This window comes from Epinephelus lanceolatus, chromosome 8, assembly GCF_041903045.1.
Source record: "Epinephelus lanceolatus isolate andai-2023 chromosome 8, ASM4190304v1, whole genome shotgun sequence".
NCBI lineage: Eukaryota > Metazoa > Chordata > Actinopteri > Perciformes > Serranidae > Epinephelus > Epinephelus lanceolatus.
The window spans coordinates 2,261,164-2,273,640 of record NC_135741.1 but is presented as its reverse complement, the minus strand read 5'-3'; the positions used below and the strand labels follow the sequence as shown (position 1 = coordinate 2,273,640).

Here is a 12,477-nt window from a genome sequence, read left to right as displayed (position 1 = left end):
GGTGTGTTTCCATTCACATCTCCTACAGCTGCAGAGCAACACCGACATACAGTCCTGTTCTTATACATAACTCTCTCTGTGGTGCTGCTGTAGCTGACCGGCACACCAGGAACTGGCAGGTGTGTCTTTCAGCTCTGGTGTGTTAATTTGTGCTCGTCATAGTGACTGACTTGCACGTCATTCAGTTTGTTGTGTTTCATATCATAGCCCCACAAATATTTATCCATATCTCATAATGATCTCCCTGTGTCCAAGGAGATTCAATGTCTTAAAAAGGTCTGGGCTGTTTAATTGTTCTATATCATCATGTTATTATTAATATAAGCAGGGGATTTTAATACAAAGTGGTAACCACTGTGTGTGAACACATGAATGGCTCAGACCTGCAGCACTGGATTTGAAATGAACTGTAATAAACTGGAGCAGCTGTGAAACAACATGAGCCTCATTAATTTAAATCAGTATTAATTCTTCTGAGGTCATTTTGGAGAAAGCATTCTTGGAACCAATCAGAGGCAAACCCCCAATTTTTTGGCATTCCAGTTTGATTTGGGCGGAGGAGGCGAATTTCCTTTTCCAACTTCCATTTATATATAAGTAAATATGCTTAATCATTGCGATGGATTCAGAGTTTGCAGTGACGGCAGTTATGTTCCGCCTCGTTAGTTCACCGTACAGACCGTTTAACCTGGCAACAACTGCAGCCGGCTCAAACGTGATTGGTCAATATCACGCGAACTACAAACAGCCTACAACCGGAAACCAGGGCTCTTCCGCTCTTCTTCCGGAGGCAAGATCTCCGGGGTTTGGCCACAGACTCTACATTCACTGAATGTAGAGTCTGTATATAGAGACTATGGTGAAAGTAACGCAAACATAGTGTAATAAGTAACTTGTTACTGAGTGCAGCCCTGTTAACAGGGAGGGACTAACCAGACTGACGGAAGGCAGGTGTGTCAGGAAACAAGTGGGAAACAGACAAATGTAGGAAGTAACACAAGACAGGACACATGAGGAGATCTTCAGAATAAAGCAGGAAATAAACTACAACAAAACGTAGGACCACGACACCAAATCTCCATCGAAGGTCGGGTCCAAGAAGCTGTAGGTTGAAAATGGTCTTCCAGTGTTAAACAGGTGATTACAGCCCTGGTGTGTATCATCCCAAACAGTGTTTCTTTCAACACTCTTGCTCCTTAAAACACACAAATGTTTGGTGGCTCCTTCTGTTACAGTTCAAATCAAAGGTCCTGCAGCTGTTGGCGTCCCAGCAGCTTGCTGAGCAGAGCGCATGCCATGAAGGCTGAGTCCTCGCTGCAGCGCCACGGGTTTGAGTCTGGCCTGAGGCCCTTTGCTGCATGTGACTCCCTCCCCCTCCACCGTCTTTCCTGCCTCTATCCAACAAAGCACCAAAAACTAATCTGAAGATCTGTGCAGCTGAGTCACGGTCTACCTCTCAACACATCTGTTTGTAAAGAGGAAATTAAACCATCCAGCATGACAGGAAGTAAATACATAGCTCAGACAGGCTGGTGACAGGGTGAGGGTCAGAGACCAGGTCATGGAGAAGATAAGTGGGATATGAGGACTTCCTATTGAATGAGTAGTCATCACAGAGCACACCGCGTCACTGTAACACCTCCTGGTTTTATCTGTGTGTAAAGGAAACAGGACAGAAACAACAAACGTCTTCACATGAAGCCTCTCTGACTGAATGAAGTCATGACAGTGATGATTTCCTGAGTCAGACATGTGAACATGACTTTTGGGTGATGCCAGAGTCAGGGTCAAACACAATGTGCTGTTTATCAGTCTCAATGTTTCTTTACTTTCCTTTTTCCTGAGTATCTTTTGCGCATTTCCTTGATATGATATTAAATGTCACATCATTTTTCAACACTGTTTTTCTTCTGAGAGGTCGTCAAATTAACTTCACTTGCTGAAAACTGAAGACAGCGCCAAAAATCTGTGGTTGATTTTACAATATAGAGACATAAAACCTGTTATATAATAATAAGAAAACACCCTACACTCGCTGTGATAAACGCTGAGTCATTCAAAGGCCTCAAAACGTAATAAATCAAAAACAGCTACACAATAAAATCATCACGCTAATTTAAAGCAGGTTTAAGAGAGAAAAATGAAATAAAGAGGGGATATAAACTGTCACAAAACAATCAGTTCAACTTACGAAAAATTATTTAAACCTTTTTTTGTGTTTACCGACTTCCTGTGTGAACACATGAACACCTGAAACTTCACTGCGGTTCATGTAAAGTGTGCTGGAACATTTTACATGAAAGGATCTGTGTTGTCTCTCTGTTCATGTTTGTGTTTCTTGTTTTCATAAAATGACTCAAGACAGTTAACATGATGGAAAAACTTTCTCTCAGGCCGTGAAAGATTTATGTTCTTCATTCCTGTTAATCAGCCGGACTCACAGGAAGAACTGAAGTCTGGAAATGCTGCATTCAATTATAAGTTGGAACGTGGGGTTTTATACTCCCTAATCGGAGAAAACTTTGTAGTTTGGAGTTTTTGGCGTTGGCCACATTTTAAATTGATCATTGACAAATGAGCCGCACCACAGATCTTCTAAGAAACTAGAATTACCACCACACTGTTGCCTCCACAAACCAGTCACATTGTAGTTACAGTTGGGGCGTCGGTGGCTTAGTGGTAGAGCAGGTGCCCCATGTACAAGGCTGTTGTCACAGCGGCCCGGGTTCGAATCCAGCCTGTGGCCCTTTGCTGCATGTCATCCCCCTTCTCTCTCTTCCCCTTTCACGCTTACCTGTCCTGTGCATTAAAGGCAAAAATGCCCAAAAAATATCTTAAAAAAAAAAAATTGTAGTTACTGTTTACATCCATGTCTGTCCAGACTCATGTGGAGCTGTCACAGTAGACGATGCTTCAAATATGGATGCTGAATATTCTAAAACATGGATGCTTCACACACAGAAGATCTATAGAATCAGCACAGGCTCAAGATTAGAGTCACCAATTCAGTATCTGACCAAATGTCTCCCCTTCTGTTCCTGAGATATGATGTTAAAACATGATGATGTCACAGTCAAGCTGACCTTTGACCTTTTAGATATAAAAAGTCATCACTTAGTAATTGTATTCAGTTAGAAATCTATGTGAAATTTTGTCAGAATTAGTGTAAGAAACTTGAGTTATGGCCAACAAAAATGTTTTATGACAGTGACCTTGACTTTTGACCACCAAATTCTAATCAGTTCATTGTTGAGTCCAAGTGGACGTTTGTGCCAAATTTGAATAAACTCCCTCAAGGCAATCTTGAGATATCACATTCACAAGAATGAGACAAACAACCCAAAACCATAATGGCTATCAGCTATCGCTGGTGCAGAAGCCTGATAACACAAGGGGTGGGGCAGAGGGTGTCTCAGGCTGCTGTCAGCCCTAGAGTCGTCTTGGTCAGAATTTCCAAAAAATTGAAGAAGAGTACACTTGCAAGATAAATGTGACACTTTCTAATGTCACAATGGAGGGACAACTACGCAGGTTGATTTTAGCGCTGCTCATCGTGGACTATATTGCTGTCATTGTTCATTTTAGTCAAACCATACAGTTTGAAAACGAGGCACGGCTCCAACTAGAAAACAATGTTTTGATGCATTGGATGTGCTGAATGTGCATATTAAGGCAGTACAGGAGGAGGTGCACATTAATAATCCTCCAGGACTGTAACATGGACTTGGTGCGGACCTGAGTGTGATTGCTGTGTTCACACCTGCCCAAATAAAATTAACTTGAGTTCGATTCAACTGAATCAATAAGGGCCGGTGTAAAGAAACCCTTAAGTTTTAAGATCTTTCCGATCAAATTCTGCTCTCCATAACTTTCACTGGTTCTTTGCAGAAATGGGACACGAGCCTGAAAGTGATCGCAGAGGGTTATGCTGCTAAATGCGTCTGGAACCACAACCCAGAACTGGAGGACACCGGAGAGAATCTGTTCGCCGGCACCGGGCCTCTGAACATCACAGTGGCTCTGGAGAAATGGTTTCTGGGTAAGTCTGTTTGTAGGACCAAATTCTAAAGTAGCTGCTTCTCCATCTTTGAGAGCGAGAGCAGTGGAATAGTAGACAGACACATTTCTACTGCTCTTTATTTAATGTATTGATGAATGTAATTGATTCCTGTAGAACGTCTGGACTATAATTACCAGAACAACAGCTGTGAAGAAGACAAGATGTGTGGACACTACACACAGGTCGGATACAAATACACACATACTTATACACACGTTAGTATCTGTGGACTGGGTCTGAACTCTGTGTGTGTGTGTGTGTGTGTGTGTGTGTGTGTGTGTGTGTTACAGATGGTGTGGGCAGATACACACAGAGTTGGCTGTGCCTTCCATCTCTGTAACAGCATGGTGGGTCTGGAGTGGGAGAGAGTCTCCTTCCTCGTCTGCAACTACTTCCCAGCGTTAGTACTATTACTGTTACTACTGTTACTCCTGTTACAACTATCATGACTTCTCCTTCTTCTTCTTCTTCTACTACTACAGTACTATCACAAATAATGCTAGTACTGCCACTACTACTACTATTACTTCTACCACAACCTCTACTACTATCATGACTTCTCCTTCTCCTACTACCACCATACTACTACTACAATTAGTACTACAGGTAGTATTGCTGTTGCGTTTACTGGTACTCTTCCCTAATAATCAAACTGCTACTATCACTATTACCACTACCAGCACACTAGTAGTTCTATCTCCACCACTATTTCAACTGTTACTACTACAACCACTACTTCCTCCACCACAGTACCACCATGTCTACTGCAACTAACACTGCTACCACAAAGTACAACTGCTACTATTATTGGCGCTCCTTAAACTAATTTTACTAACTGACATACCACTACTACAACTACTACGAATGAATATACTGTTTCATTACTGTATCACTAAACTACAACCACCACTGGCACTACTACTGTACTGTACCCCTACCACCACTACCTCTACTGCTATTACTACTGCAACTTCTACCACTAGTAAAGTACCACCACTATTTCTAATACCCTACACCACCATAGGACTACTACTATTACTACTACAGCTTGCATTACATGTAGTATTGCTCTTGCCTTTACTGGTGCTCTTACTACTATTAACTACTACTACTATTACTTCCACCACCACCACTAGTAGTAGTTTTTATTTCAAATGTTACTACTACAACTACTACTTGTGCTACTAATTGAAGTAGTGCTGCTTTTGGTTCCACACCTATTAAAGCTATGGCTAGCATTACAGCTTGTACTACTGTTAAATATACTACACTGCTGCCACCATTGCTTTATGTAATAGTACCAGTGTTGCTGCTGCACTGCTAGAGCAACAGCTCCCCCCTGTGGACAGTAATATTTCTCTCTACATAGTCTCTTTGTGTATAGACAGTACATTTATTTACGATTATAGAACAAGACGTTTTATTTGATACTGTAAGTTGGATAAATCAGATTTGATTATAACAAAGACATGAATTAGACATGACCTCACAGTCATTATAGTATTATAAACTAACACCGTGTGTGTGTGTGTTTAAACTTTTGTGTCCTCAGGGGGAACTATGAAGACGAGAGGCCATTTGAGGAAGGTGACTGGTGCTCCAGATGTCCTGAAAACCTCCAGAAATGTGAAAACAACCTCTGTGGTACGTCTTTCCTGCTCTGTCTGTTCCTCTCTCCTCACATCTACCTCAGGTTTAATTCTCTCATTTACACATGAAATGGTATTTTAGCAGCACAAACCCATAAATTCTACACCAGACTGTGGTGCTTAAATCAAACTTTAAAGGGACGTTTATATAATGGAAGTAGATGGGCTCGACTTGTGGTGCTCAAAGTGCCAAAACAATATTTGGAAAACTCAACATCACTGTCTTTCCCAGATCCTGACCTGGTTACTCAATATAATCCACAAACCTTGTTGTCTTGTGTTGTCCTTACACAAACTATACCTGTAAACTGTATCACCGTGTGGAAATAGTAGGTTTAGTGATGGAAGCAAAGATGGAAGTCAGGTGACATAGTTTAAAGAGCGACAAACAAACAAAGGACTTTCACCCAGGAGGCTGCAGTTCATGTCCCGTGAGAAACCAAACGTTAGTGTTGATTTATTTAACTGACATACTGAAGTTTCTTATGTTACGCTGAGTAATGAACATATGTAAGCCGGGTTACCACCAAACACTGAACCTGTACCTAGATCTGTTAAGAGGAACATCAGCTAGTCGTTTATTGTCCACAGAACGAGGCACACAGACATTTTCAGAACAGGCTGCAGTGAGAGTCTCTCTTCATGGGATATTTAAGAATAATGTGTGTGCATTTAGTCCTTGTCAGGCAAGCTCAGGGGTTTAGTGCTGCCGGAGTGCATCATGAGGACAAAACACGCCATGTTTTCTTTCTCCAAGTGATTAGAATATATTTAGCTTACATAATCTGGTTGAAATTTATATTTATATTCATCCTGTTTTCATTCCAAAATCGTCAAAAATCACAGCTTTGTCATTGATTTCACCGTCAGACACCAACACCAAAAGCCACCTTTCGTGGTGGTATGATATGCCACCAGGTGGCGTCAGTTTGTAACTTGGCCAAACCGAAGCTGTCGTGATGTTACAAAAAGGCGTTGATCATCTGGACGGCACCTGTTGCAGCAGTATGACACGCCACAGGACGGCATCAGTTTGAAATGCTGCTGGTAACGATGTAATATAAGGAGCGTGAGAGTCCAGTGGCAGGGGAGGTGGATGGATCCAACATGACCTGGACTTTCACCCAGGAGGCCATGGTTCATGATGGTTTTTTTCTAAACCTAACCACGTGGTAATGTTGACCTCCCAACGTTGGTTCCAGCGTCCTGGAATGTCACCATGCGAATACAGAAGGACACCTAGCGCCTGACGTGTAGACAAAGCGGCGATATGTTATGAGTTGAAGTCTGTTAATCCTCATGAGACAATCTGAGTTTTTTAAAAGTGATATTCTTCTTGTGTTTTCTAGTTGCTGAGGAGGAAGAGGTGTCGTCGGAGGAGGAGGAGGAGGAGGAGGAGGATGATAACGAGGAGGCAGTTGTTCCTTTTCCAACAATCCAAATCCCCCCCCTCCTGCCTGAAGAGGAGGAAGAGGAGGAGATTGTCGTTCCTCCTCCTGCAACCACTGACTCTGATGTCCAGCCGGCCACAACCACCACTGCTCCCAGTATCACCACCACCACCCCCTCCTCCGCCCAGGACTCTGAGGAGGCCCAGCCACCTGACAGCTTCGCCCCTGCAGAGGTCCCCTCAACACCACAGGGTGAGGAGGATGTGGTTGAAGAAAAGATGGAGGAGGAGGACAAGAAGGAGGAGAAGGAGATGAAGGAGGAGAAAGAGATGAAGGAGGAGAAAGAGACGAAGGAGGAGAAAGAGACGAAGGAGGACAAGAAGAAGGAGGACGAGAAAAGAAAGGAAAGTACAGATAAGACGGAGGAAAAGGGAGAGAGAGACGTAACACGCAACATACATGTGAAGACATATGTTATTACCACCAGTGCTGGTTCAGTATCCTCCTCTTCTCTCCTGCTGGCCTGTCTGACTGCCATCCTGACTCTCAGGCTGTGAGGAGGAGGAGGAGGAGGAGGAGGAGGAGGAGGAGGAGTACCGCACATGACCTTGTTAACCCGCCCTGTGGTAACCCCCCCACCCCTGCAGAGTAATATGGGTCAATTAATAATTCACACTCATCAGAAAACAGCTGCAACGTTTGCAACATCTGCACGTAGTCCGGGGCGATATCTGGGTCACATAACGTCTACGTAACCTGCATGGAATACAAAAATATTACTGCCAGTCACTGATGTGAACTATACATGTTCATGAAAAGGAAACATTCACAGCTTCAGTTCGGAGGATCTTCTGACGGTGATCTGAGAGGATAGATGAGGGTTAATGAGGTGAAGCTGTGATTTTGATCCTTTCCATCAGAACCGATCACAGACAGCAGCCTTTAAATCATCAGTGCTTATTCACCTCCTAGTTTGGCCTGAGAAAGACTTTAATGCTCTGCGGGACAAAAAATGTACAAGACTGAGAAAACATGAGAAACCATTTTGGTCAATCAGCCAGTGAGAAACTTTGAGTTGAATGAACGAGGCACCATCTTGGATCATAGAGAACAACCACCAGTCACCAGAAGAACATGTTGGCATTGTACGTTTCTATAAACTACAATACATTTGTAGAGGGGTGGGGGGGGGGGGGGGGGGGGGGTGAATGGCGTGACACCCAGGTGAGATGCCTGGTTGTGTTTCTCGAATCACTCTTGTGTTTCCAGCAGAGGCTCCGCCCCCCAAAAAGAATATTTTAAACCAAAACATTTTTTTTCCCAAACCATAACCAAGCAGCCCATTTTCATTTCAAACTTCAAATGCCGCGGTATGACACACTGCCAGGCAGCATCAGTTTGTCACGCGGCCTGACAGAGTCTTTCTTGGTGGTATGATATGCCGCTGGTCAGCCGGACGGCACCTGTCACAGCAGTATGATGAGCAGACAGGAGGCGTCAGTTTAAAATGCAGCCAGGAACTACGTAATATAAGGAGCTGGCGGGCAGCAGGAGTGGTGGGTCAAACAAACCCTGGACTTTCACCCGGGAGGCCGATGTTTGTGACCCGTGTGATAGTAGAGCCAAACCATGAAGTTTTTTTTTCCAAACCTAACCCCATGCTTGTGTTGCACAAAGAAATAAATACCAACGTAAGTTTATTTTGAAAGGGTCATCATCTAATGAGCAGAAACTGTAACCTGGAAATCCAGATGCCCCGCCCCCAGCAAGTTCAAATGTGCACTGCACGGGGATCTGGCCCCGACGAGCAGAGCCCACTGAATCGCCATAGGACCAATCATATCAGTCTATCTCACAGAGGCGGGCTCTGTACGGGTGTAACATGATGAAGACAATGCTGCGCCACAGGAGTCGTAAAGTAAACAGCCAAGATGGCAGCTGACCGCGTCCATTCAGTTTAGCTTTGGAAGAAACGCTAAGCCAACTACACTTATCTTTTTCCTTGAGAGAGGAACAGAAGACTGCCATAGAGGCCTTCGCTTCCAGGAAGGACGTTTTTAACGTTTTGCCGACGAGATACAGCAAAAGCATAATATATCAGTTAGCCCCACTGGTCAGCAAACAAATGGGTCTTAGTGCAATGAATATGTCACCTTGTTTTTTGCTCTGATTGGCCATCGTGCTATCCAATTGCGCATGGCGGCATTTAAGATGCCTCAGTTAGTGCCGCCCCTTGGATAGGAAGGATGCACTGGTGAGGGCCAGACTCAAAATCTTTCTGGATTTGAGTCTGGATTTCCAGGCTACAGAAACTGGAGATTTCCTGTGGTTTTGGAGACATATTTAGAAAAGACACAATGTCCCTGCACGTCAACAAGAAATGCAATCTAGTGCATAACATGTAGACGTAAACAGCACTGACAAAGCAGCGATATTCAACAAGTTAGGATGAGAACGTGTTGAACCAAGTGGGGGTTTTAGCCTAGCGCTGACCACGTGTTAACCACAGTTTTACTGAAACATAAAGTTTCTTCTACACAATAACCAATCAGCAGCCGCCAGGGCTGAAAAATGAAGCAACACAAAAAAGGCTAATTTCAGGGCTAATTTCACCTAAATATGGTCCATGGCTCCAAAATTCAAGATGGCGACGGCTGAAATGGTGAATTTGAGGCTTCAAAACATGAGTCTGTAAACAAATTGGTCACAGTTGCTACGTCCATTATTTTTACAGTCTATGATAATAACGTAACATATCCACGGTTTCCACAAACTTACAATGCCAACATCTTTTTCTGACAGTTAGGTTGGAACCACGTCCGACTGGATTCAGAGCTCTGGAGCCAGGCTAACTGTTTCCCCTTGTTTCCACTCTTTGTGCTAGGCTAGGCTAATGATATGCACATCATACCTTGAACTGTAAGCATGTATAAATTCTCTCATCTGCTTCAACTCTTTGTGAAACCTCGGACAGGTTAATTTCCCCAAACTCCTTAAAGTATTCCTTTAATGTGAGAGCAACGTTTAGATCTTCAGGCCTGAAGCTCAGAGTCAGTTCATCTCTTTTACCTGAAGGGGTTAAAGTTTATCATGAAGTGATGCTGTTTTGTTGTGACACCATCACAAAATGACTAATACAATACTGAAGCAGTCTGATAACTCATGAAGCTTTACCGGCACAGATGTGCTCAGTTACAGACGCAGGACGCTAAAAAAACAAACGTCTGTTTGCTTCGTGACATTAAAACGTTTAATTTGCTGTTTGTCTGTAAACATACTGAATTATGGGTGATCTCAGAAACACATAGCTTTTGTACTGAAAACCAAAAACAGTTGAAGTGCTGTAAAGAGAGGTTACTCACATGATGTCAGACCGCCTCCTCGTATTTCTGTCTGCAGGGCGTCCCACGGCGGTCTCCTTAACCCTACAGTATCATCTCATGTGGAAGGACCTCTGTAAAGATCAAGTTAAAGCAACAGTTTATTGTGTGTTTAGTGTTTAGTGAATGCAGGAGAAACCATTGCTGAACTGTGTTTGTTGTGTTTCATACTGACGACCCTGCTTCTTCTTCACTATATATATCTACTGTACATCATTTACTCTCTCAGACTGGAGCTACACCTGGACACAGTCTCTAATAATTGACGTGATCTCTGTTACACTGTCGTAGACAACAGGAAGTTACCATAACCACCGTCAATAACTTTAGCAACGATTGCTGTAAATGTCTGTATATAAGATTAATAAAGAAATAAACCTTATTTCTTCTTTTTGACAGATCAGTGTGTGTGAGGCTCTTTTTTACCAGTCTGAGTCCATTTATTATTTTAATCTTTGTCCAGATTTTAATTCACAGTACTAAAGTGGATGAAGAATTCACATCTTTTACTTGAAGGGATAGTGCACCCAAAAATGAAAATTCAGCCATTATCTACTCACCCATATGCCGAGGGAGGCTCAGGTGGAGTTTTAGAGTTCTTACATCACTTGCAGAGATCCAAGGGGAGAGGAGGTAGCAACACAACTCCACCTAATGGAGGCTGATGGCGCCCCAGATTCAAACGTCCAAAAACACATAATTGAAACCACAAAATATCTCCATACTGCTCGTCCGTAATCCAGAGTGTATAAATACTCTGTCACAGCAAAGGTCCTACATTCAACAAAGTACATAAAAGTACAAGTATCAGCAACAAAATATCCTCAAAGCTCCAGTGTGCAGGGTTTCGGGGGGTTACATAATGAGTCTGTTTCCTTTAATTTATAATCATCTAAAAAATGAGAATCGTCGTGTTTTCGTTACCTCAGAATGAACCGTTTATATCTACACAGGGAGCAGGTCCTCGTCTACAGAGATCGCCATGTTTCTACAGTAGCCCAGAATGGACAAACCAAACACTGGCAGTGAGGAAGAGAACTTTGAGAATAACTCAGCTCTCAGTAAAAACCTCCTGAACATCTGGATCTGAAGTTATCAGAGAAAAGGTGGGCACAGATTAGCATGCAGTGGGTGAGACACCCGCCTCCGACATGCTGAGCAGCATCAAACACTGATTTGTAACATGAAACTGTTTTATTCAGTGTTTCTGCTGGTTGTGATCACCTCTAATCACTGTCACCAGGAGCAGATTCATCTGGTTGCAATCTGCAGCCCTCACTGCTGGATACTAACCTGGTGAAATCATCCTGATGACATTAACATTCTGTTTGGCTCTCTGTATCACTCTGGACCCGATGCCGCCCCAAAGTGGGCGGAGTACTCACCTTGACAGACAAACTCCTTCAACAATCAGTGTAACAAAACATCAGGGAACATCATCTTCATCACCCGCAGAGCCAGCCGATAAATCGAGCTTGTGCCAAATCCAGTCAGAGGAACAGCAAAAATGTCTTTTCCTCAGAGACACTCAGCGATGTCATACTCTTGTTCCTCTTTAACCCTTTCAAATCTGGAACGACATAATTTTAGTTGTGCTGCTTTTAGATGCCTTTCACAAGTATTTAAACCTTTGACCACTGAGCAGATCGCTGCTATATCTTTCAGAGTCATGGGGAAATAGGCACTGAGCAACTTGGTAAGAAATGTTCCACAAATAGAATTTGAAATTACTTTTTTTTAAAAAATAGGGAAAGAAGAAAAAATAGGGAAGACTATATTTATTATTATCACTACTACAGTTTTAAATTATGTTACAGAATTTTTATTATTTTCAAGGACTCTGTCCAAGTCATTTACTTGTTGTTGTTTTTTTAAACCTGTTTTTAATTTACTAATTTCTTGTTATTTTTTTGGGTCATATCCCTTTAGTTGCTTGTTGCCTTCCTCCCATGTTTTTAAAAGAACTTAAGCAAATTTGCTCAGCTTTCAAACAGTTG

The 12,477-nt window shown here is 42.8% G+C and overlaps 1 protein-coding gene across 1 annotated transcript in view; it reads left to right on the top strand.

Annotated features, from left to right (window-relative positions):
• Window positions 1-10,878, top strand: part of LOC117258925 (uncharacterized) — a 31,923-nt gene extending 21,045 nt beyond the window's left edge. Inside the window, exons 2-6 of the mRNA XM_033630169.2 lie at window positions 3,889-4,039; window positions 4,175-4,242; window positions 4,351-4,460; window positions 5,613-5,704; window positions 7,059-10,878. Coding sequence (XP_033486060.1) covers window positions 3,889-4,039; window positions 4,175-4,242; window positions 4,351-4,460; window positions 5,613-5,704; window positions 7,059-7,657 — 1,020 coding nt within the window. The 3' untranslated portion in view covers window positions 7,658-10,878. The remainder of the gene's footprint in view (window positions 1-3,888; window positions 4,040-4,174; window positions 4,243-4,350; window positions 4,461-5,612; window positions 5,705-7,058) is intronic.
• The last annotated feature ends 1,599 nt before the right edge of the window (window positions 10,879-12,477 follow it).